General features: G+C 42.2%; 1 protein-coding gene across 44 annotated transcripts in view; it reads left to right on the forward strand.

The window, feature by feature from the left end:
- LOC115597081 (neurexin-1a) overlaps nt 1–27,528 on the forward strand; it is a 276,475-nt gene that overhangs the window by 135,109 nt on the left and 113,838 nt on the right. For 40 of the 44 annotated variants that reach the window (XM_030442701.1, XM_030442706.1, XM_030442725.1 and 37 more), the window contains 3 exons: nt 238–428; nt 1,488–1,661; nt 5,475–5,594. In XM_030442701.1, the coding sequence (XP_030298561.1) occupies nt 238–428; nt 1,488–1,661; nt 5,475–5,594 (485 nt within the window). Of the gene's footprint in view, nt 1–237; nt 429–1,487; nt 1,662–5,474; nt 5,595–24,806; nt 26,293–27,528 lie in introns of those variants that run through there. The other 4 variants (XM_030442734.1, XM_030442735.1, XM_030442736.1 and 1 more) reach the window with 2 other exon arrangements.

Here is a 27,528-nt window from a genome sequence, read left to right on the forward strand (position 1 = left end):
TCCTTCTGAGACAGCTGCACTTTGTGATACTCTCATATCTATACATTTGAACCCACAGGCACACACCCACAAACACACTCTCGCTCAAGTTTTCAGAGCTTTATGGCACTACTTTTCAGTTTTCTGGAAACACCCACAATGCTGTGTTTGATGTCTCTTTCATAATGCCATGCTTTCATGTCCTTCCATTCCTGTCCACGGTTGCCTCCACTGATGTCATTAAATTTCTGGTTCCAGTTACCTGCACTATGTGTCCGATCTGGGGAACGGAGCCCACTTGATCAAAGGCAACTCAAACAAGCCTCTGAATGACAACCACTGGCACAATGTCATAATCTCCAGGGACACCAACAACCTCCACACCGTCAAGATTGATACCAAGGTCACTACGCAGACGACCACAGGAGCCAAAAACCTGGACCTGAAGGGTGCGTAGGCAGAGTGAATTTATATATTTTTTTGTTTCAGATTTTTTAAAATTGGGGCAGCAGTGGCCTAGAGGTGAGAGAAGTGACTGAAAGGTTTTACCAGCAGGATAAGCCCTGCGGGGATGGAGGGAAAAAGCAGTGCTTGGCCCTCACTCATTACCACCATAGAGGTACCCTTAAGCAAGCAACCAAACCCCCATCTGTTCAGTAGCCAACGCTTCTGTGCATGTGGAGCAGCGGGCTCAAAGAAAAGACTATTTGAGTTTAGCAGACAAATCTTAAATAGAAATATTTAGAAAAATCATCAGTTACAGAGATTTAGGAATTTTTTCTATGTGGCATTGGTAGTGTCCTGCTTTAAAGGTGCATCACATAGTTTGGGAGAAGAAATTTTAGCCAGAAGAAAAAGATCTTCATTGACTAATTCTTTATACCGAAACAGACCAAATGAAAAAACGAAATAACTGAATAAATAACCATGAGTAACAATGATATATAATATAATTGACCCTAAACAAAAATACAATTTGATACTGTTTGACTTTGTTCATATTTGGCAGACCCTGCCACCTTTCTAGCTTCACACAGGGTTCTGGGGACCTTATTTTCAGCTTGTTTATTCAGTTATGTAAAAACCCTCATCCATCATGATTTACCTCATTAATATTGCTAATACTAAAATTCACAGTTCACATTTCTTCCCCGAAACCACAAAGCGCCCTTATTAAAAGCAGATGACACAGTTCTGGTTTAGACATGAAAAACAATATTGATATTGTGTCATAATGTAATAAGATGTCACACAATTCAACACAATTAGAAAAGGTTTTTTAAGCAAACTTGCAATATCTTACAGCACACTATCCCTTTTTTAATCAAAAAACTGCTACATTCAGAATAATATTAAAGTCTTTGGAGACCAGTAACATTGCTGTGCTTTTGCCCTGACCTTGAAATGCCTCTTTCCTCATTGTAAAAAGCATGATATTATAGTGAGCTTGGCACTGTATTTTATTTCCACTAGGGGTCAGTATTGTTGTGTTTGTTCTTTCTGCACAGGCAACCTTTACATTGGTGGGGTGGCTAAGGAGATGTACAAGGAGCTGCCCAAACTGGTGCACGCCAAGGAGGGCTTTCAAGGTTGTCTGGCATCAGTAGATCTGAACGGGCGGCTCCCAGACTTGATGTCAGACGCTCTGGACTGTGTTGGACAGATAGAGAGGGGGTGCGAAGGTGAGCAGTCTCGCAGGAAACTCCCTATGTTGCTTTTATTTGTTTATTTTTTGAGTTAAATGTTCCATCAAAGGTAATTTTTGAATTGTATTGGTCTGATATGAATATATTTACATCTGATTTCACTAATAAAACCATAAAAGCCTTCTTCTCTTAATTACCCAGATTTCACCTCATTAACACACAAGTATGCTGAAGGGTCATTGCGACACCATGCGGTGCTTAGCATGTCCGACAAGGACCCACACGAGCACTGTGAAGCACACCCATCCAGGCACCCACACTGCCAACCTGTGGCACATAATTTAACATCCATAAAGTGTGTTAGTATTCTGTTAGAATGCATCAAGCTCTGACACTCTCCACAGGCAATCATTTCTGTTTCACTTAGCCATAATCTGATTATTCTCTCTGCCATATTTGTCCTGCCAGTGTTATTTCCCATTTTATCCCCCATTCTGTTTTTGCTCTGTGCATGCTTGCTGGATCTGAGAGTTTGCCAGAAGCAATCCTTTTGAATTATGTATGAAGCCTTTGTTGCATGCATGAATATCATTTGCCCAGTCTAATGTGTTCACCACATCCAGAGACAATATTTGATTTATTTTTCAACTTCACTCACTTAGTTTAATTTTTCACAATTCATCCACTCATTTTCTATTGAGTACGCAACTTCTGATCTATTCATGTTCCAACATTACGAGTGTAATCAAATTTAGCGCCATGTGTGGCTGCTGTTTGTGCCGCACGCTTTCAGTGGTTGTGAACTGCTTCTATGATATCACATTTAGAGAAGGTGTTGTAGGTCGCTGATAGAATCTGACTACAGTGGGGACAATTTCACAATATGACAGGGAAGCTTTCAGCTTTCTTTTACTTTATATTTTACTGAACATAGGCAACAAAGCACTTCCAATCATAATGGCTTAACAATTGCAGGCTTTTACTTCTCACTGCTGAGAGTAGTTGCTGTTACAGTTTAGCTTAGCCCGGCCTCCATTTTACAACACAGTCTTTCCCCTCTGGCTCTCTCTTGGACAGACCTCTGCCTCAATCCTGGCCCTGCTTCAGCACTGTGTTTGTGTTGCTCCATCTCTTGACGGCTTGGTGCTTTACTAACAGCTGGTGTACTTTGCCTTTTCCTTTCCTATTATTTTGCTGACAAAAGTTGCATTGATGAAAGCTGACTTGCAAGGTAGATAGCTCTGTCTGTTTGATACAGAGTCTGATTTCCCTCCCTTCTTCTGCGTCTGCAATGCCCTCCCTCCCCGACACCTCCCCACAGCCTCTACCTCCACACTTTCCACATCCCCCTGAGCGAGATGACTGCCTTGTTTGAATTCACCCACCTGTCATATGAAATGGGCTTCGGTCCCATAGGAATACAAGTATCATTATCATCTTGTATCGAAGTCTATGGGGCTCACATTTTGATTCGCACTCGCGTATCGTTCGTTTGGGTTTTTTTGGACGTAACTTTGGTTTTTGCTGTGATTTTGATGTCGTTTTTTTCATTTTGTGTCCACATACTGTAGATATAAGGAGTACATGTGCATGGCTCATAGTCACATTAACAGTGTTGCATGATTTTAATATAGAAAAAGAGGTTTTAACTCAAAGTTCAGTCATGTTTATGTTTTACATGAAAATAATCATTGTTGTGTCCCATGTTTACCAATGCCATATTCCAGTTCAGTCTATAGAAACTACATCAAGCAGCAGCCTTAGCCTTTTTAGTGTTAATGGCCAGAAGCAGTGTGCTGCATAAAAAAAAGAACCAGCGTCCAGTATTGAAAGCAAGTCAGATGCATCTCGATGATAGTCAATTAATTTATAATGAAAGTAAATGTGAAATTAACTAATTCAATTGAGCTCTAATTCAAGGCTTACATTTAATTCAGACAGCATTATAGAAATAGGGACTCCTCATAAAAAGATAGATGATTCTGCATCTTAATTAATCATTTAGACTATGATGTCTGATATCAACAGAAGTATGCAATTTCACGTCTGTTCTCTCTTTGTTTACTTTACTCCCGAGTCAAGTCAAATCAAATTAGACTGCATAAGATTTGTGACTCATTAGGGCCATTACAATATGAAAGATTTCATTAGCAGTGGGGTCATTAGTATACCAAGTCGTTACATGCAAATTGATGTGTTTTAAATGTATTTCAGAAACATTTGCCATCGTGAATTAAACTGTTGGTTTTTTCTTGTTGTTGTTTTTTATTTTTTTTTATTTTTTGTGGTACACTGCGTACAGCATTATACTTTTTGCATTTTTCAGCCTTGAGTGGGCTACAGCAGAAGCTTTAACCATTAAGCAGTTACCATAGTTACTCTGAGTCTGAGCAGCAGCTTTTGTGGCTACACTTTATTCAGAAAAAAAAGATAATATGTAAGAGTGAGGCGGTAATGTATGTCCTTATTCAATAGCTGTAAAACTTCCGAGAGTAAATAAATACACAGTTAAAAAAAAAACACACTTTTTTTTAATAATAATAACCAAACTGTTAAAGGTGGATGTATTTCACGAGGGTAATCGTTACTGTAAAGGGGAGTGCAAATTATGTGCATTCAGTATGTGATAATATTCTGATTATATAATGTTAAAATAAGTCTCCAATAAAACAATATGATGATGATAACAACATTCATCCATACTAACCCTTGCCATTTCACTAGCATATCTCCATTAACTGAACTAACTCAGCAGCAGCCAGTCAGACTATACCGCTGTAAACTCACTGCATATTGGCTCAGACTGGCAAGATGACTGACGGACTGATGAGGCAGGGGGATGTGACGTAAACGATAGATGCACAAGCATGACGGTTAAAAACTTTCACTCACTTAACATGTCTGTAAGCACGGCTACATCGCTATTTAAAAAGGACGTGGCTCACTGCATATCGCTGTCTTATGACTCTGTTCACAGTTTTTTAATAATGTTTTTTTGTTTATGGTGGATTCAGATTGCAGTCAGACACAGTCTAACACAGAGGCTGTTTTCACAAAAAATATTTTAGATTTGTCAAATTTGATTTAGCTTTTTTTTTTTTTTTCTTTTTAGATGATCTTGTCCTGGGCCCTGGGTCTGACTCTAAACTTGATCTAGGCCAAAGTCAAAGTCTTTCTTTAAGAAACCAGCCTCAGGTGTGCAAGATGCACCATAGATTATTACCTGATCGGCAATCTTTACAGATGGTCATTGACTTGTGGCAGTTTGGAGAAGGAATGGAGAACAAAAAAACAGTGTGTACTGTATACTGCAGAAATATTTTACACAGTGATGTAACAATAATCAACATTAAATCTAAAAAAGAGTTTGAATACACACTACAAAGGCCAGATGTACTTTAAATGGGGGCTGTTACCTAATGCACACATAATATTCTGTATTCTGCCAGTCTTAGATAGAAATCTTAAATAAAATCACTGACAGTTTAAGAAACTCTAAGTGTAGACCTTGCTTAAACTTATTTCATGTACCTCAGATGTTTTTTTTCATGCTGTTTTTTGTGAGGTTTTCATTGTATCTGTTTACTGAATACACTTAAATTCATTGAGTGTTCAGGGAATGTGGTCGCAGCATTTGTTGAAAAAATATAAATTATGACTAACTACACAGTTGTTACAGTTTTTGGGGTCGAAAATAAATGTTTGTTCTGTGTCTGCTTCCATTTGCAGAAGCCTATTGTCTGTATGTTGTGCGTGGCATTTAATTTCACTGCAGAGTCAATCTGCACACTGCGCTGCTTGTTATTATAAAAGTCGGCTCACCAAGTTGCTATTTATCTCTATATTCAGGCCCCAGCACTACGTGTCAAGAGGACTCGTGTGCCAACCAGGGTGTGTGTCTCCAGCAGTGGGAGGGCTTCAGCTGTGACTGCAGCATGACGACATTTGGAGGGCCGCTGTGTAACGATGGTAGGATTCCACTTCCTGTTTCTTCGCCCTCGCAGTCCGAAGAGTTTTTATTCGCTCATGTTATCTCATTATAGTCTAAAGACTAGTGAAACATAACTTTGGCAAACTTTGCATGCTCCTTCCAGAATATTAGATGATGGGTCATTAAGTCTTTAAAAAAAGTAAAGTAAAGTAAAAAAAAAAAAAGACATGCCTCTTACTCATCTCAGAGCATTAGAGATGCATAATTCACTCCATCTGTTAAGATAATTAAATGCATCCAGGAAAGTCTTGGCGTCAGACATTTAAAGGTGGGTGTTAGCATCAACAGCAGGGCCGTTTTTATCCTGCGCTTCCACATGACTTAGTTTTATCCAGCTCATCATTGTTTCCTGTCTGCACGCTATAATTGTGTCCTTACAATGCCTGACATTTGCCAGAAATATGACATCTTCCGATCGCACAAAGGCTCCAAAACTGTGTTCTGTAACTGCCCGATTCACATGCTCTAACTTGGTCAGTGGAAGAAAAATCTCGACACGGCTTTTTTATATCATTTTCTGCTTTGATTGTCATCCTCACAGAGGGAGTCGAGAGCTGTTGCAACTCTGTATGGGGGGAAGTTTAACATTGGAGATGCCTGGCTGACAGTTCAGTGGAGGCTCATTAAAGTTTGAGAGATGCACCACTAGAGGGAGCAACAAACATTGTGTTCTGTTTAATAAAACATCAACAGCAAGTCAAATATGCCCAAAAAAAATTAATGACGCTAACCAGAAATGCACATATTAATTATTATAATTCATCAGAATACATGCTGTTGAGTATTGCATTGACAAATACCTATTACAGATTCTTACACACCACAAACATTCCAACCTACTTTTGGGCCACGTGATGCAGTTTAAAAGTTCTGTGATATTAATCTCTGTTAAAGACAGCTTAATTGGCATTTAGTGTAACGTACTGCCTGCTCATTAATGTTAAGCTTTTGAGAGAACTGGGGTAAAATCTGCTCCACCTTTCGAAAATGGGCTACTTTCTTATGCAAAACATGCACAAGGGATTTTTGTTTGGTCATTATTTTCTTCTGCAGCGGTTCACACAGTGAGGGGTGAATGGGCAAAGTGCTGAACTGCATTAAGGAGAAAAGAACAGTGTGGGCACTCTGGAGATGACACAAGCGCAGAGAAGAGAGCACCATAAATGTTAATGAATTCCGTGCCACTTCTACCAGCTTGATAAGACCCCATCTTTTGTTATCAACAGAACGTGTTAATAGATTCCTGTACAGCCTCGTAGCGTGAACATATCTGCTGCCTATGATAACACAAAAAAGGATTCTTCTGTCCATGAGATGAGAGCTTGAGTGGGGCTCAGGCTGATCCAAGCCCTCCTCTGCTCATTCCTACTCCCCCCCCCCCCCTTCATATTCCTCAGACCTTGTGTGGATCAACACAGGAGTGGGGCTGCGCTGGAGGTAGTGAGGGATATTTTTGATGGCGAACTCCTCATGAACCTTCCTCGTGCGTTAAAAGGGGGAAGAAATGCAGTTTGGAACTCTTTTTTTCTTTCTTTTCTTCCTGTCATACATATTCATCCCAAGCAGGCCCATAGAGCTAATTTAGAGCAGTGGGAGCAGAGCAGCTCACAGGACATGTGTGCATATATTACAGCTGAGCAAAAGTGCTGTACCTGCTGAGTGGAGTTGCTGCAGATTGTCTCCTTGTTCCCGCTGACCTGACAAAACAACAGGACAGATCGATGTGCAGACCCAAGGGAGGCAATATGTAACCAAAAAAAAACAGACTTTCCAAGAAATGTTTTTCACCACGGATGAACTGAACTAGTCCTCAGAATAGTGATGCAAGACACCCTCACTCTGCCAAAAGAAAATCTATGAGTAGGAAGAATGAAGCTGGAGATGGTTGGGTTTTATCTGTGTTGATGGATTGTCATGGGGATAGAGGAGGTAGTGGGGGGGGGAGCGGCAAAAGAACGAGAGAAGCATCTCTGAGGAAAATACCACTTTTTTTTCCAGATATATTTGCATAAGCTGAAATGCAGGCAATTTACAATGGCGCAATGGGTCTCCGAGAAAGCAACTTGCATGGGGAGCTCACTGCATTTCCATGTATTTCTCCAGCGGGTTGTCTTGGCACCCTGCCTTCTGAAAAGGAGAAAATATCCATTTCACAGCCCCTGGCCTCATAACATTTACAGCCAGGATGCATTGTACAGCTGTCAGTCACAAATCATAAGGGAACTCGTATCATGTCTGATGGTACAAGACTGTGTCACTGTTCAGCTCATGTACGCTCAAAATGTAAATCATTTTGAGCAGAATGCTGTGCATTGATGCCCGTGGATGTAGTTGCCTCTAAATGTGCTGTTGTGCTTTGCCTACTTCTGTTGTTTGTCATCACAACACTCCACCACCGTAGTTGACAGCGACCTGCAATTACCTTAATTTAAGAAAATGTGTTATCACGGTTTCATCTATGAAGAAACATTTGTCAACAAGGTAGAAAATAATTAAAGACAGATGGCGCTTGGACAAAAAGTGTTTGTTTTGTATGATTATGACCTTAGATGATGATAAGTTTTGACAAAAAAATATCAACTCGTATATTCGTTTATGAATTTTAAAAAGAGTGAGTACACATGACACACTACAGTACAATCCACTGTTGTTTCAGTCATTCGTTCTGCGGTTCTGATCTTGAGCTTATGTGATCCACCAAAGCAACGTCGTAGCCCAAACTTCTGGTCCATCATCTTGTAGGTCATCACACAGCCCTTATTTCTGCTCTGCGGAGTGAGAAAGAGTCTCTGAGAAAAAACAGCCTCCCTGGAGGACTTTCAGCTGAACGCCGTGATGTCTGAATACTCTGCCCTACATCTGGCACATTCGAAGATGGTCGACATCGCTTCACATGACGCATCTTGAAACACATTTTCTTGTTTCCTTTCTGTCTGCATGGTTTTCTTGCATTCTCCATGCACCAGTGAAATGGCAACATGACTACTTTTTCCTATTTGCGCATCTTCAGTTCGCTAATGTGGCTTACCCTCAGTGAGAGTATCTTCCTTGCTCATATTTTTGTAGTTTCTAGAGCATACTCTGAGCTTTGGAAGTGCTTCTACTTCTTATCAACATTCTGCAACAATCAAGCAAGTTTCAACACACTCTGCACCGGGTTTCAAGTGAGGTCCAGGTTTCTTGGATGTGCCATGAGTGTGTTACGATAAAAGTGTTTCAACTTTTCAGAGCAGTTCTGCACCTCTCTCACTCCAGAATGATTGGCGAGATGATGACATAGCTATAAAAACAATCTTCAGATCTTCTCTTCATCATCTCTCAAACACTTCACACCAGCGCTTTTTTCAATGAACTGTGGACACAGTGTCTTAGAGTCGTAGTTATAGAACCCATTATCCCCCCGGATACGTACAGTCGGTGAAACTCTGAGGGAAAAAAGAAAATACAAGCCGTGCTGGCCGAGATGAATCAAATTTCTCTCAGATCCTTGCGCATGTGAAATGAATTATGATGGTTGTGAATGGTGTTACGCACGCATTTGATCACTACAAGCTGTTTTTGATGCCAGCAGGAATAAAATGACATGTGGAACACAGTGACTCAGGCAGCAGACACAGACTGCGTTTATCTGTGTGTGGTGAAGTCATCAATGCTGTTCTGCGAGCGCATGCCGACACTGGTAATCAGCCAAAAGCAGAATATTGCCAGTGCCTTCTTCTAAGCTTAGAGTATGAGTTAATATTGCCATATTGCATTTTGTCTTCCCTCTGTGTATCTGTGTGATGGGGGACTTCATCTCAAGTCCAGACTTCCCGAGGGAGTTTGCCTGCAGTGGTCAAGCATGTGAGCGTAATGTACAGAGACAAACAGAATGGTGTTTGCTGTTGAGCTAAAGTGGGTCGTGGAGAGGCTACAGCGATGGGGTATGCCTGGCCTTCACGCAATTTTTGTCCCGCCTGGCTGCTCCTCCGCCCTGTCTTATAGCCAGAGCTATTAGTGCCATGTCAATATTGTATCAACAATGGAGGTTGTGTGCGGGTCTAGCCTCCATTGTCTGTGCCCAAGGGGCAAAGACGCGCCCCTCTCACTTGATTTCTAATGGGTCTGAGTCAATGCCTATCCTTGTGTCTTTGTACCTTTGCGGAGAGCCCATCGGGGCCCTGGGCTTGGTATCTACGATGTGATCTGCAATAGACGTGGGTTTGAGGTTTCTTAAGCACATACAGAAGAAAGCAAAAGAGTCTGTCGTGCCGCTCCTCTTCATGTCATCTAAAGACAGCTACTTTGTAACACAAAGGATCCCACACACTGACACGTTTGTTGCATCAGTCCACAAAGGCAAGACGTCAAACTTAATATTTTGAAAAAAGACTAGAAAACTCTCAGTCGAAGAAATCTGAGAAAGTTAAGTGAATGAAAACAACCAATCCCCCAGAGCGGTGGATTTCACTGACAATTAAGTGTTGTCAGAAGCAGCGCATCAGGTCCAATTCTTCACTCTCTACATTTCTGTAATTAAAAACTGTATATAGAATCTGCAATCATTCGCCCCAGTTTAGCCTATCATAAATCTAAGGCACGTTCCTTGAATTTTTATTTCATTTTTTTTAAATAGGTCACGACAGCCTTGGCAATCCACCAGATTTATCATGCTGATAAAAACACACATGAGCGCACACACACACACACACACACACACACACACACACATGCAGGAAGCAGAGCAGACAGTTTTGTCCCATTCCTTTGTGGTGGCGTGCGAGGATTAGACCACTTAGTTTGGTTTCGATCAATACAAGGGGACACCCAGTCGAGTAGCGAGGCCAAGGGGACATGAGGCACTGGAGTAAACAGCCTGCTGTCACATGGAAGTAATGTCGTCTTTGCCCTGGATGTGTCCTTCTTTTAATGCAGCTCAGCGAATCTAAGGATCTGAGAATATTTGGGTTTTCAGAGCAAATTGTAAGCTTGGCCTAGCTTTGAACGTCCATTGTGCCCCAAGATATGAGAGGAGCAGTCTTAAGTGCTTCCGTGCTTGCAGCCATTCCCCTAAATGTGCACGCACACTTATAACACGTCTGATAATAATGTTTAACTGATCCGCTGTGAGGCAGCTGAAGGCTTTTTTCAAATGTACAATCAAATGAACAGTCCATGTTGTCAGTGCAGAGGTTGTTTTTTTTTTTTTTGGTTTGCTACATCAATTTTTAAAAAAACCAAATTTATTTACTTACAGAAAATAAGTGTCGGGAATAGACCCAAAAACTAAAATGAATTAATCCTAAAAACAGGTATTATATCCAAAGCTTGGCGTAGCTCAGGGGTACTTAAATTTATCAATCAAAAGTAAAGTTTTATTCAAAGTCAGGGGTCCAGAATGGTTGGCGATAACAAAATAACAGTTAATCAACTAATTAACGTCACATCCCCCATATCTGACGTCTTTAGCGAGAAAGTAATTATTAAAAATGCTGCTGTAAAACTGAAACCAAAACTGGTCAGAGACAGGTTACTTGGGGGCTTATTGTACAAAAATATAGTTGGAGTTTGCTTATATTTTTTTTTGATGGACGTTTGTAGTGAAGGAAAAAGAAAGTAAAAAACAGATGTAGCCATGTATTTCAACAAAGGAAAATAAGTAAAAAAACACTTAATGACCTTCCCATTTAAACAACCTTTGTGGCCATTGGAGTAGAGATTTCTGAGTTTATGTGTGCTCCATGACGTCCCTGTCAATGTCCATGCACTCTGCTGTACAAAGTCATGTACATATAAGAGTAGAGTACGTGCACCTGAATGCACCATGAGTGTCAAACTCCAAGACAGACAGCGGAGAGGAGAGAAGAACAGATAAATCAATGGTAATAAACGTGACTCTTGGCAGACTTTTTTTATTACATGACTACATTGGTACAAAAACAATTAACTGCCAGTGTGGCGGATAGCCTTACGCGATTTACTCGCCAAACGGAAAATATGGCCACATTTGGGTCTTGGCAGGCTCTGTTTCTGACTCAGAGATATTCTTACAACTAAATTTATAGTAAGTTACCATTTATAGAGCAAATGAGACACATTATGCACCTGCAATTCAGTAGCTGACAGACGGATTCTGCAGTGTAATGTTTATCCATCCAAGTCACCAGCAACAGCTCAAGACACTATCTCACTCTCTCCAGCAGTTAATGTTGCTGTGATGTCAATGAAAGAGAAATAAGCCACATTAACACACACACATGATCAGCTGTGCTCTGTAGCTATGTATTCAGCGTCACTAATAACAGATTGCTCGATAGAGAATGTGTCTCAAAATAGCAAACACATGACATGTTGTAGTCTTGTAGTCATAACACAAGGTGTGGGCTAGGATTGGTTATGGATTGACCTGCCATTCGGCCCGGCTGCAAAATGGAGACTTGGTTTTGACAAGCCCTGGTATAGCTTTTAAATGTGTGCCATAGATATCCATTGATGTCCATGAACTGTTAAAAACACATAAATAACATATATATTTGCACTGGGTGAAATGCTCCATCATTTTCATGAGCTAACACACTGTTTATCATAGGTCAATCCCACATACAGAACACTAAATGTGTATTAATCCACCTCTGGAAATAGTCCTACAAATGCGCTCTTCACTGTTTCACTGTCCTGAAAATCCTGAAAAGTCATTTTTATGAAGTAGACATTACTCTAGATTCACATGTTCAGGAGGAAGAAATGGATTTGAACAACAAGATCTTATTGTATTTTAAAGGCAATATTTAGTTTTGGAGAAGAAATTCGAACTTGGAATTTTTGTGTTTACAATATTAATTAGGTTATGATACTAACTGAAAAATAACCTGCTCTCAGAGGAACATAAGGTCACCAGATCACAGTAAAACAGTATGAATTTGTGTTGTCCTTTTAAGGTTGTTTAATCAGTCACAAAGATGAGAACTGTTTATTCAGTTTGTTTAGTCAATGTCTACATAATGCACCTTTAACATAGAATGATATTTTAACTTGGTTTTAATTGCAAGCTCATCTATTGCAAAAGTCAGAAACTTGAATTCAGCTGTTTATTAGAAGTTTTATGCTTTGTTCCGCTCCGCTTTCGAGCTTATACAGTGTGTCAGTGTACTGTAACAGGATGTGGCTCTACATGTATTTCCACATATATCCCATAGCTGCTGTTTGCTCGTCCAGATTGACACAGAGGTGGATGGTTGTTTAAGATTTACATCATTCCTGATTCTTGTTTAAAGAGGCTTTATTGTATCCTGGTCACTATTTGGCCCTCTTCACGCTGATTGAGTATCAGAATTTAAAGGGGTTTCTGTGTCAGGAAGCGGTGGCCATATTTGGATAGAGGCTGTTGGCATGGAAACCAGGTCTCCTTTCCTCCCACCGTGGATGCTGTAATATGTCTGTAACCTTGCCCAAGTAGTGAGATCTCTGCAGAAAGTGGTGAGGAATCGCTAATATTTTTCAGCTGGCTTCGTTGACGACTGAATTGTCATGGATTTGACGCACATAAACATACTGATGACTTTAATCGCTCGCTTGACTGATGCCAAAACATAGAATACAGCTGTGAGGACGCATGACAGTTGCTTATTATGAGATGTAGCTTCATGCTGGCACAGTGGCGTTAGTATGGAGGAGCAGCGGTGTCTGACATATGTTAAAATGTTCATACGGTGTGACAGACCCTCTTCAGCAACAGCTGGGGAGAGTAATTCTTTGTGCGTTTGTCTATTATAAGAGTCCCTGCATTACTTTTGTGTCAATGAACAGTATGCGGTCAGATCGGAGTTGAGCAGTAGCATTAACCACGTTCAGCTCTCTTCGCTGTAATCTCTGCTGTAATCAGCATCTCGTCTGGAGCTCGTTGCAGTGCAATGGTGAGAATCTAATCTTTGAGGTGGTTTTTTATTAATTGGTTGCCCAGAGGGACATGTTGACAGGAAATAAGAAGCTGTTGTTTCTCCACAACACAATCCTAATTAAAGTGTTGACTAGAAGACAGAGTATCTGCTAAACTAGCCTGCTGGGTGATACACTGAAACTGTGAATATTCCCCTCTCTTGTAAAGTCGCACTACCGAACACGACACCGGGGAGAGCTGTGGCAAGAATCCTAAACACGCCTCAAAAAACTTGCTCCTGCTTAACTATTTAAAAACTTTTGATTGCCTCTGTTGACATTCTACGAATGATTTCACAGTCAGACGTCGTTTAATTGAAGGGAAAATTTGATTTTCAGTTCAGTGAATTGCAAATTGAGATGCTGATGGACATTGTAATCAAAAAGCGCAGTGAGAAGACAATATTTTCCCAATGACAGTTACACGAGAATCAGTGTGTTGTTCTGTGGTAAGCGACAAAATATGAATATTTAGGTACAGCACTATGAATGTTAACCCTATGAATGTAGGTCTGACTTTACAATAACAGGATGTGCAGAAACAGACAGAAAGAGAAATTGATGAATGAAATGAATTTCTTCAAATGCAAGTGCTAAATGAAAGCCTTCGTTTTGGAAATTATCCCTCTTGTCATATGACTTTTAATAGGCTATTATGTTATTTTCTACTACTATGACAGTGACACTTCTAATTATGTGACCCACCTGCCTGTAGAGCTAATTTCTTATTATTCCTTCTTTCTGTTCTCAACTTATATTTATGCATGTGAACTTTAGTTCTGGGTGAGCCAAAGTGTTCTTCTGGCTCTCTATCATTATTGGCATAATAACAAACCTATTATGTCCTCACCAACCTGTGGAGCATGAGGTAGGTGCATTAAAGAGCCCCAGCTGTGACCACAGACCTAAAGTTAGTCGAACGGGTTCTGCTGCTCCAAGTCCTGTTGTGACATGTTGACAATGAACCACACAATGAGTCTGACTGAATGTAATTAATTCTGCAATCGAAGTTTGCTTAACCTGCTAAACAGTGTTATGGGGAAAAAATTAGCAAGACCCAACTCTTTTTGTGTCAGGAGGGTTTGTGCTGCAGTGCTGCTTTTGATATGAATGTTGAGCATGATGAGTATTACTAAGAATGGCGCTGCGGTGGGCTTCTTTTCCATTTCAATGAGACCACTGTGTTGGCTCCATGGGGGGTCCTATTGAAGACTGGTTATTTTTTGCTTCTAAATAGCACGGCACAAAAGTTATGACTCTGCCTTGTGAGCAGTGCACCATAATTTCATCCAGCAGCACAGAGTGTTAGACGATAAAATACATGCAGGTACACACACCAGAGAAAATACTGTAAATAAATATCAGTAAGTCCGTCAGATTAAGTTAAGTTGCCCTCTTGAACAACTGTTCTGATGCTGCTAGCAGCAGGACAAAATGGCTTTTTTTGTGATGATCTCTAAGTCTACTGCTCTTAATCCAAAATACCTGCTTTCTTCTCCAAGGCTGGTGACGATGTTTCTGCGGATATCAGTTTCAGCAATGAAGCTGAAAAAGTGACAAAAAAAACAGCGTAGCATAATTTGGTGGAGCTACCAGCCGCTGTTCATCTTCATGCACGGCCGTTGCCATAGCACCGAGATATATCCCATTGCATTGTTTTCCAGTAGTGCTACTGTTGGTGTGAAAGACTACTATGTTCCAAAGTAGGAAACAGACCTGGAGAATGAATCAGAGATGCTTGAAAGCTAAACATTTGCTTTTTGTAACACTGTTTTTTTTTCTTTCTTTTATTGACAATTATTGATGTATTTCAACAGAAATGAAAACATAACAACAAAAGTCATTCTCCTATTAAAAACAACGATATGCCAAATCTGTATACAGTAATAACAATGATGATGAAGTGAAGATGAAGTGAAGATTCAGGTCAGCCAGGACAGATGAACATACTAAAAGGCTGTCCAATTTCTAAGAAATACTAGTGCTTTGAGATTGTGAGTTAGGTCAGCTGCCATCCAAAGCATTAGTTTCTGGCAAGCTGGGAAACCCAAAGCGTCAGTTTTTAAAGAGTTGGGAATAAGTCTCAAATAAACTTTCTTACAAATAGGACCTTTAAGGTTAGTGGAAAAGCGAACGCCACATCTCTATCATTGAGTCCTTCACCCTGTGAACTTGATAATTAAGACACTATATCTAGGAATGTTGGAACCCACACTTAAAAGGAAAGGGAGTTGGAAGGCTTCCTGTCAGTATTTCCAGTGCTTTAAGACCCGTTACTAGCGCTCGCTTTTTGATTGGTGTCAAAGTCAAATTGGCGGGATCGTTAAACGGCAAGCAAGACACACCAATCCCGAACATCTCAGAGGGGTTAGAGGCAACCATCCCTCAGATTATGGCCTCTGGAGAGTAAATACATAACACGGTTCATGAGATAAAGTACAGGAGATGTACTATGCCTTCAACACAGCCACAGAAGCATCTAAATAACTTATCAAATGCCTGTCTCAAAAGACCTTCTATCTCAAGAGCTGCTTTCGAGCCAGTCTCTATTGCTAACAAACAACTGTTTAATATGTCTGAGCAAAGCTGAGTGCTCCAAGTAATATTAACAATATGCACAAAGGGCTTACGCACTGCAAATCTCCTCTATTGCTTTGCTGTGTGGTCAATTCTCTAAATCTAAATTGTCCTTGAATGCAACGGACTTTTATGGATGAAACAGACACAGATTTCTTGGATGGCACTGCTGAAAATCCTCTCTTATGTGCAGACAGTGAGAGTGGAGAGTGCACACAAATCACTCACTGTCTTAAGCGAAGTCAATCCCAGCAATAGAACTGTCCTGACAGGATGATGTAGTGAAGAAACACGCTCAATAGGCTTGAAAGATACTCTATGGTATTGAGGACTGCTACCTCATGCACAACCCAGAAAACATATTTCTGGATGTTTACCCACTCCATTCAGGAGATGGTATATTAATGGCTGGTCAAAAAATGACAAATTACAGAATATCATAGCTTGCATCAGATTTCGTGTGACTGGGATCTATGTAAAAGTCTTTTGAGTCAGTAACAGAGAAACTGATCCAGAACTAGTAGTGTTCCATATGTATGTTTCTAAATATGTTAAAGGCAGCTCTAGAGTTTCATAGACAAAAAAATCTTGAAATGGCATGAGGCTGCTACCAGATCTCACTTAAGATAGGCAAAGTAAATGCAGTGAAGCTTGCGAGGCTGATGTGTGCAGAAAACTGGAGCCACAATGCCTCACTCGTTCTATATGCGACACACTTATACAATATACTGAACATCGCATGCTGTGCTTAAGGCCATTTATATACAGAGCCTTCAGTGAGACATGGATGAGTCTGCGTATCCTTACAGAGTCACTGCTGGTACTGCTTCACTGTCCTTTGGATTTTGTTGCATGCATTCGGCGTTATCACTACGGGAAATGTAAGCTTGTCTCCTCACCATACATTTTCAAGTATTATTTTGGTCTTACCATTAAACCACCTTGTTGGGGTACAGTCAATGACATTTTAAATATAAATCACAAATGTTTTCTGGACTTCAGGTAGGATTCAATTAACCTTTCACTAAAAGCAGCACAATTAATTCTGCATAATCCACTTGTGGCAGGATATATAGACACAGTCACACTCAAACTTTGCAACACTAATCAGCCATATGCTAAAACCACTGACGCATAAAGTGAATTACTGTGATTGTTTTGTTACAATAAAATGTTCAGAGAAACTGTGCCACTGTAATAAGTGCTCAGGAATGGCCATAGGAACATTACAAAGAGCTTAAGGCCAAGACCTAGCGTCCAAACTCTCTGGAACCCAATCCGACTGAGCATTCATGAGACGTCCCTTAACAAGATCCATGGAGGGCCCCACCTTGGATCAAACTTGATACTGACCCATCAAGGTGTGGAAACAGAACCTCTAGGGTTGTCCTGTGGTGTCTGTCACCAGAGCGTTGGACGGCAGATCCTTTGAGATTTGTAGGTTGTGAGATGGGGCCTCCATGGATTAGAATTGTCCCATAGATGCATGACTGAATTGGGACCTGGGAAGTTTGGAGACCAGGTCAATGCCTTGAGCTCTTTGTGATGTTCTGCAGCCCATTCCTGAGCAGTTCTTGTGGCGCGGTAGGGCACACTGCCCTGCTGGGGGGGCCACTGCCATCAGGAAGAACCATTGCCACGAGAGGGCGTGTACCTGGTTTACAACAGTGTTTGAGTGGATGGTTCATGTCAAGTGTCATCCACATGAATGCCAGGACCCAAGGTTTCATAGCAGAACGTTGCGTTGTAATGAGATCATCATTGTTATTTACTTGACTTGTCGGTGGTTTTATTGTTCTGGGTGATCAGAATATATTGCACTGCCAGTTCCCCACATAGCCTGCTACATTTATCTGGCAGCCTAGCCTGTCACCACTTGTGCCTTAGACTGTGCTGGCTGTTGGGACTCCATAGTGGTCCCCTCTGACTTCTAAAAGCAATGCTTACACTGGGTTCTGTCACATCAGGCAGCCTTTGCCTCTGAGATACAATTTGAACCACAGTCGAAAGGCACTCCATACATACAGAGCTGTGTGTCATCTTGCCCTTGTATGACCACCAAACCTTTCTGGAAGTGAGAGTGTTTCAACACAGCAGCACAATACTTACTTAAAATCTTCAGCAGCTTGCATTTTTCTCAGAACAGCTTTGAGTGTGAAGGTTGTGTGAAGTACAGCTTCTGCCTTGTGTGCCATAAAGGTGAGAGCCTCGGGAGACCATGCCACCTCCTTATTCATCTGTGAAGGTTCATCTCATTCACCTGATTCATGTTTCGTCAACAATTCCATGGTACTTGAACGGTTCAAAACAAGGAGAGGGCTGAAAAATGCATAGTTATAGATACTTGAAATGCATTGCCTGTGTGCTAGAGTTGAGGTTCAAAATGGATAAAGTGCACCTTGAGTGAAGAACACTGGAAAAGAATAGCATCAGCAGTAGTGCTCCCTGATTAAACTCTGTCTCGGAAGGAGATCTTTCATTATATGACTGCACATCAAAGGATCTTCACTTAACCACGGGTCGCCAAACAAAATACCTTTTTTTTATTCTAAGAGCGGTATTTTTTATGAAATTTTTTGATGGACTGAGTCTAGAATACCTCTCCAAAGAGAGACGATTTTTGTTATTTTTTTGCTGTACTTTGTAGTCTTAATTCCGAGAGGAATGAACTTCATTCAAAAGCGGGCAAAAGGCTTTTGAGAGGAGTGGAAGCGGTTTGTTTATAAATACTTTTGCATTTTTATAAAACCTCTTTGTTGTCCCTGTTCACTGTAATGCAGAAGAGCGGTTCGTTAACAAAGGCGCTGTGGCACTCCTGAAGGGAGACAGTCTGTCCTTGACCCTTTCAGGATGAAGCGCTCTGAGAAGGGAACTGATCTACTTTGGATGGATTTCAGGAAAGACATACAGACAGAGACGGACACAGTACCCTGGTGGCCCACTGCATCTTGGGAACTGTCAGAGGAAATAGAAGAGAAAGCCTCCAGAAAGCAGCTGACCTGTGACCCCTATCTCTCTCACAGACAGTTAAGATTTGGTGTATGCATTTGCAGACACGTCATCATCGCACGTACACACATCCCCTCACTGACACAAGCTTGTAAGTACATTGGTACGCCTGTACGCACACACACACAACCTTTATTTGCACTTAGGTGCAAGGATTTCTGAATGTTATTTCCTCTGTGCTTGATCTTAATGTGTATTTAAATGGATTTATGGAAATGAATAGCACTGTTTGTGGCATCGTTTATGCATTAGATGAGAAAAAAAAAACAGTTTGTCACATCACCCAGATTCCAAAGCAGAATCCAGCAAGTGAAAGGAGCAAAAGGAGCCTATTGGCTATCCAAACAGCTCAGTGTGCAGTGAAAAAAATCCCATCTGGTTATCTTCCATATATGTAGTCTGGTCCTGCTCCAGCTATCGTAAGGCAAAGGATGCTGTGTGCAGTGTGTGAACATGTTGGTATGCGTGCTCACTCTAAACAACAGAAGCCATATAACCGTGTCACTGTGCTTTTATGATGATAAATTGTTGTGCAGTGCGAAATCTTTCTCATATTGAACGGTTTACAGCATCACACATAAAACTCCACATCTAAACAACACAAGACTCCATTAAACTAACACATCCACAATAGAAATACTGCAGTATGTAAATGCAGAAATCAAAGAAAATCACTTTAGATATTAACACTATGAAAAGAGTGTTTTTAAATGAGCTTTTTGAAACTTATTTTAGTTGCTCCATTGAATTAATTATAATGTCTCAGTCATTTGAGACAAAATTAGAGTAAGGATGAATGAGAATTAATGCGGAGTTTGTTTCTTTGTTTTGCCCCTCAGTGAAAATGCAGGGCCATTTGCTGATTTGATTTTAGAACACTAACTGTGCATTATTTCCCATTAGTGGGGTGTTTTATCAGCTTGAGTGGTATTATTTATGTAGTCTTCACAGCTTGCATAATGAACAGTGTGTGCAGCACAGATCTCTATGCGGTGCGTAAGGGGTTGCTGTGCTTTATATAAACCGTGACATTTGGTGTTTGTGTAGCTGCTCAGCTCAAAGTACATGCATGTATGCTCTATTTCTTTAACGTGATAATCACTGAGTGTGTGACAGCGGCACATGCATGAGAGATATACGTATTCATTGAGGGCGCTAATCACTTAATGATGAGGGTAGTCATGACTGTGGTGATGATTGAAACCCTCAGCTCCAGGGCTCTGCAGCTCGAGCGCCAGCCATGAAATGCAGAGGTGCAGCTGAACTGGAAACCGGCAAGTCGATGCAGTGCAGGTTAGAGTTAAGTTCGGTCACTCTAATTGATCCGGTAGAGTAATCTGACAGACAGGCACCCTGATGTAACATCCTCTGCTTACACAAACAATATTGACACTCTGGTCCCGCTCTGTGTTGGAATACTGTACAGCCTGTGTGTTTATTATGAGTGTTGACTCCCTGTATCTGTCTGTTCTGATCATGTCACATCTCCGGATGACTAAGACAGCACTCGGTTTCTATTCCCGTACACTTGGACACATTAGCATCAGCGCATTGTGTGCTCCTCTGTCTCCCTCTGTAGCACTTGTGAATCATGTTTGGATGAGTAATGACATGTTTGATATTCACGTAATTCTCCCGCGTGTTTAAAGAGCTCAGGTTCGATAGTGTATGTCACCTTATGACGGGCAACATTACTGTTGCATGCCAATGTGACGAAGGATGACAATGTTTGTGATGTAACAGCTGCCTGTTCCGTCAGCTGGATCCTGTGTGCAGCAAACTAGAGATTTGAATTGTGACCAATCACAGTTGGTTGTGCCTTAGGCAGCTTACTGTTGCGTTATATCATGGGAATCTGACAGCCTTTATATTGCTTTGTTACTTAGATGATCTCATTAAGATCGACAACAGGGATCTTTTCCAAACTTTAAAGGTGCAATATATCCAAATTTTAGTTGTCAACAGAATGTGAAGAAATAACAGTTTTGATGTCATGACATTATTTACTAAAGTTAACATGCTAACAAGCTAGCCCTGGCCCGGCCCCCGTGCTAGATCAGTTAACACCAACGCTTCCCAGCAGATCTGAGCTCACGGTCTGGACAGTTAGCTGCACGGGTAACTGAGCTAATGGTCTAATGGCAGCAACAGTCAGTTACTCTAGTGATATGCTGCCATTGACTTGTTTTTAGTGTGAATTCAGGTGGCCAATTCTTACATGAGGCCCCTTTAATGTGCCCTATATTAAGTTCACTTTCAGGCCCAACGCATTTATGTTAGGTGTCCAGGTGTACATTTCTTGAGCACCTCTGTTCATCCTCTGTCTGAACGCTCTGTTTTAGTGAAAAGCACAGCCCTGCCCTGATTGGTGAGCTCTCACAGGCCTGAGCAGGCACCACCCGCTGTGTTTCCACATCAGGGTTGCCTTTGTTTGTAATAATGGCCGTGCTCAGACACGGCTGAGGGTGGTGACTGGCGGCTCGTGTGATGTCTCTGATGATACTTTCACAGAATGTATATAGCGACTAGACCTGCTTTATGATCAAATAAGACATGTAAATCTCACATTGTACAATACGGGACCTTTAATACTGCACGCTCACTACACTACAGTTAGATTCTCCCCACCGGTGTACAGCATAACCTCGAGATAAAGATAGGGACACATATGCTGTTGTGCCTGACACAGATGTGTCACTTGAGCACACAACAGGTATACCCAGCTCATGCATGGTTTCTTCTGCATGCTTGATCTGCTCTGAGCCACCAGTTGCATCTGATACAACAGGCTGCACCTGATTTGTAAACATCGTGCAAGCCCCTTTTACTCCCAGAGTATGTCACTGATGGTGTTCATTAAACTAACACGTCGGTAGATACATAATTTCTTGTAATGGCTACAGTAAACATCGTAGCGACTCTCGAGGAGGAGAAACATTGCCGTCAAAGTGATTCTAAGTGCCCATCCCTCTCTGAAGGGTCTCTCCATGTGTGATAAAGTGCCGCCTGATGGCCCTTTAACTGATTTAAAGGCCTTGCTCCAGTCGGGTCAGGTACTCTTAGACCACCCATCTGCTGCTCTCCCGCCAGTCCTCCAAAAAATCATCTCATCAGCTCAGTGCACTGTGGTTGCGCTCTTAAGTGACTAACAGAAACTACCCTTGTTCTTTTACAGTCCTTTTCTCTCCAAGGGACTATTACACCCAAGGCCAATTTCTCCACCTCTCACTGATCACTTTGTTCGGGGGGAGTAAGTCAGCCACACTTTCCAACAGATCTCCCCCTTCTTTACCCCCCCTTCACAGGTTTGCTTTGGTGTTGTTGTTTTTTTTTTAAGTGTGCGTGTGTGTTTCTTTTTACCTAAACAAAGAAAAACAGGAATGTAGATCCAAAAGGGGAAATGCGCTCAAAGCCTCACACGCATCAGAGATTCGCACAATCCTCTGGGTCTTAAGTGGAAACAAAGGCGAGCTGTTTTTGGCTCTCTGTCAAGAAGACATCTCACTAACAGGAACAAGAGTCAGAACACAATAGGAAATCAAAAAAAACTCTTTAATGATGAAAGTTCGCTTGTGGAAGAGGCTTTTCTCATTTCGTGGCCAACGCGTTGCAGTCTTCTGGGTTAAAGCCGATGAGATGTGTTAACTGTGCTGAAATTAGTTTCGGTCATGGTCCCAGGTGTTTGCTTTTGTGCAGGCTGAGGGAATTTGGTTGTGAATGTTTTCCCTGAAGCTGTGTGCACAGCCTCTTTGCTTTTCTTACTCCTCTTACTTCAGCTAGCAAATTTGTCATGGAGAAATAACTGTAGCAGAGGGCAACCTGCTGAAGGCTTATTGGCATTCTAGCAGAGGAGATCTTACAGGAGTTTGTATCAAAACCCGATTGTGTTCTTTGAATATTTGAATATCCGGAGCGACACAATACATTGATAAAGCTTTTAGCAGTAAGCCTTTTTTTTTTTTTTTTTTTCCCTGAATGTAATGATCTTCTGCAGCCTGGATATGTCAAACATAAGCTGCTGGCTATGTGATAAACCTGCTGACCCTTTGTGCACTTTACAGTTTCGCCACTTGGGGGCACAAATGAACAAGTAACTAATGATAGACCTGATAAAGGTATCACCTCACTGCTGATGTCTTTTACTTCGGGTGCTGCATACTAACACCCAGAGGAAACTTAGAAAAATCTGTTACGCCGCGACATTGTACACATGTTACACTTCTATTTATCTAATATAATGTAGGTTTGCATATTAAGATCTGATTTTGTTTCCCTGTAAAAGTTTGCTCTCAAGGACATATTGTAGGTTGTTGTCCTTGGCAATCAGCCCTGATAGATTGCCTTATTAGGTGTAATTATGCAGATTGCACTGCTGATAATTATAAAAGTGTAAACACATTCAGCATGAACATTCCTTTTCACCATTGCAAATGAGAACGGAGCAGTGGTTCCATGCTGCTGACTTTTTAGCACCAGGTGGCTGCACCGACTTATTGAGATTCTACAAGGTGAGAACAACACAGTTGCCTAATGTGCACAGCATCTGCTTTGCACTTCAGTCGCTTTTTTTCTCTCTCTCTCTCTCTCTCTCTCCGTAAGAGAACAATACCAGATACAGCAGAGAAATAAGACATACCCTCGTCTGTCCTCCTGCCAGATGGCAGATTATATTCATCTTACCGGTTATGTTCATCTTATAACAATAAAGTGTCTGTTCTGTCAAAATGGAGCCCTCACTTCTAATATATTTGTACTTAGTAAATGGATCAAGTGAAATGTTCATCATTAATGTTCATTTAATTGGTTCCTCCTCTCCTCGAGGCTTCTTTCATTGTCTCTGTGTGAACAGTGAAGTGAAACAGAAAATGGAGAAGGACACGTTATCCTCTGTGTCACGCTGGCTAAGTTGGCTTTCTTTGGGCATGAAATGCCTGCGTATTCCCTGTAAACCGTAAAGATCGGCTCAGCAGTGCTTACAGTGGTTGTTTTTTTTCTCGTTTTTTTTTTTTCCTGCAGCTTAGAACACTGCATTTTGAAGGGGAGGATGTTGAATGGCCAGTGTGCAAACAGAAGCGGGCACACTGCAGCTGATCCTTGTGCTCCCCAGTCCTGAACTCTGAACACTGAGCACACTTCCCAGCTGAACCGGATTGTGTTTATCAGCAGGGCTTTTATGTCCACATGTTCCCTGCATTCCCGTAACCCGTGCTGCAGACCAAGTCTGAGATCAGCATTCCCTCTCTTGTGAGAGATGGTCTTTTATTAGCAGGCGAGGCAGACTTGCCCAGATTCAGCACCCTCTCTGTGGACAGAGCTCAACCGGCTCTGGCTCTGGCATCGTGCGTGCTTTGTTTACGCGTGTGTGTGTGTGTGTGTGTGTGTGTGTGTGTGTGTGTGTGTGTTCATGTGTTTGTACGGGAGAGAGAGAGAGAGAATGCGAAAGAGAGAGAGAGAGAGAGAGAGAGAAAGAGAGAGTTGCCTATGTGAGCTGCAGCATCATCACTCTTCTAAAATCTTGCTAACGATAGACTGCAGAGTCCGGTTAAGAACCTATACAAAAGACTTTTCCTGGGCGATGGAGAGAGGCAAGGATTGGGTTGGACATGCTTGGCTTCATTTTTTTTTTTTTTTTTGTATTCACAGGAGCATTATCATACATCTCTCCAAGATTCACAGAGAGGGAAAGAGAAGGGGGGAAAGAGAGACAGGGAGTGGAAGAAGAGGAGGAATCAGGAGAGATGACATGATAAAAGTAGTATCAGAAATGAATCCAGTCCGTCCCGCATCCTCGCTTTGCTCTCTTTCTTCCCTTTTCCCGCATATGAATGTCCACACAGGAGAGTGGATTGAAAGAGACTGAACAGGGAGAGTGGAGAGAGGTTGTGAAAGGAATCAGGGCTGGGGGACATAGCTTCAATTCCTGCTATTCTGCCTAAATAGGCTCTTCCTCTGTAATGCACTCAGGCTCCAGTGATTCGCTATGTGAATGCTGCCCATTTGCATAGCCACTCTCCCTCCTGCTTCCTGGCTGGCTGTCGAGGCTCCCCCCTCCCTCCGTCCTCCTCCTCCTTCTCCTCCTCCTCTCTCCTCTCTTCCTCTTGCGCACATCTTCTGGAACGGTGCTGCCGATGCTGCCTGTGTGTTGAGTGTGTGTGTTCCTGCCCAGGGCTGCTCTCTCAGGTGCCCGCCGTTGCTATCGCTCGGTCTCATTGAGAGCAGAGATCTCTCTGGATGGGGAACGGGTGCGCTACTTGGCACAACTTACAGGTGCAATCACGCCGTCTCCTGCGCGCCGCCGCAGCTGTCCGACACATGCAAATGAGACGCGGATTTAACTATGGTCCCATTCCTCTGGACATCCTTTGAGAGCACTGGAGGAGGAAAAGGAGGGAAACTCCGAATGTTGGTCTTCTGAAGAGATTCACTTCTCACAGGTGCCGTCCGTCTCCTCTGAAGTTGGCTTTCTTTTTTTCTTCCTGCATTTTTTGGAATATTAATAGTTTTTGGTGTGGAGATCTTTCTGATTTTGCGAGGGCTCAATAGAAGAAGACAGAGAGAAACGGAGAGAAAAAAGGCAACTAGGCGAATTGGAGCAAGCTGGGATTTGTCCATAGCTGTTTGAGATTGCCCTAATTTCTTGAGTGAATGTTTGTGATTGTTTTTGTATGATGATTTATGACACTTTTTTACGTCCCTGGGTGCTGCTACGGATTTCCTGACTCATTGGAGAACAGCAAGAGGCTTTTTTTTTTTTTTTTTCACCCCACAACCGACATTTTGCGTGGTGGTGTCCCTTTTTTTTCTTTCTCTGTGGATCTGTGCGAGTGTCCCTGGGCAAAGTGAGATTTTGGCAAGGTGAAAAGTATGGGGCTCTAAGGCTCACTGAAGTTCCGCCTTGATCTGACGCCTCATCTGGCCACTCAGGGAAGATGTTTGGAGGGTGGAGGACACAGTTTTCTACCCTGAAGCCCGTGGCAGAGCCCCTGAACAGGAATTCGGCTTCACTCACCCACCTGGCCTTGTGGATCACTGCCCTGGCCCTGGGCTTTGTGGCCGGGTCGGAACCTGGCACTGTTGAGAGTCTCCACCACATTCACCTCGCCCATGGAAACAAGCGTCACCATATTGTGCCTATTGCTATCCACAGATCACCTGCATCCCTAAGAGCAGGGCACAGTAAGTACTTACTTGTCTTGATGCATTCCCAAACTTCTCGAGCAGTTTCTTCCAGATTTAATCAATGCAGTTAACTTTTCACAATCTTCATTCACTCTTCGGTATGTGTTTCCGCCGCTCAAGCCTCAAATATTCCTAGATATTGTTTTTTCCCTTTCCCCAAGACACATGCATAGCTCGGCAAGACACAGCGTGTCTAGCTTAGATACATCCCCCTTTTTTCTGTCTCAGCAAAGTGCCCTCTGTCTCCATGTCTGAGATTAGCCATATCCCTATCTCCAGATGCTCCGCTGTGTCCAGATTAGACAGGATTAGAACGTTGTGGCGCTCCATGTTGCCCCACCGGGTGTTTGGAAGAGACAAAGATGCGTTGCCTCCAGCCCCGCAGGGCGTCGAGCTGCTCCTGGCCCCCGCCCAGCGTGGAGTGGAGATGAGGCCTCTCTAGCCCGGTGTGGCAGGAAGGTCCCTGACACAGGCGTCATGAGAAAAAGAGAGAGAATCTCAGCTATGAGAAATTATATAACCTCAACCCGAGTATCCACGGTTAGACTGCAGTATGCCCGCCTCAGTGTATGTGGCAATGATTGTAGAAATACTGCAGTTTGAGTGTCACTTTCTTTGCATTACTTGTCTCCACTGTGAATCCCACCCGAAGTTGACAGAGTTGAAGCGTGCAGTGTGACACTTTTGAAACCAAAATTCTCCTTTTCTTTTCTCATCACACTGCCCAGGCAAAAATTGAGTGACGTAATCACAACTGGTGTAACACTGACGTAATGCTGAGTTACTCTGGATCCATTGAGGAGCCTCTGCTTGATAATGTACTACAAATCTCTACTGCACCAGATCGTCTGAAATCAAAGTTCGGCAGCGCAAGGCATTGAGTTGTGAGCGATACCACTGACACTGGCATTTTCAGGATGTTTTTATTGGACACAGTAGCAGTTCAGAAACTAGACTGGGGTCTGGATCACTGGGCAGAGTTAGATCTGTACCAACAAGGGAGTCAGTGCTCCTCACTGATGATGAGGGAGATGGGAGGTTTGCCGGCCTACTGAGACAACAAGAGAGGCAATTAGGCCACTCTGCCGTGACCTGTCTGCAGCGGACAACACTCAGCTCGGCCCCCTGCCCTCTCTAAGGATCCCCCGGGGCATGTGGTGCTCTCAGGCGGACTCCACGAGTTAATGTCATAGTTATCATTGATGCTCCTCCGTGCCATTATCATGAGAGAGA

This window comes from Sparus aurata, chromosome 15 (genome assembly GCF_900880675.1).
Source record: "Sparus aurata chromosome 15, fSpaAur1.1, whole genome shotgun sequence".
Taxonomy (NCBI): domain Eukaryota; kingdom Metazoa; phylum Chordata; class Actinopteri; order Spariformes; family Sparidae; genus Sparus; species Sparus aurata.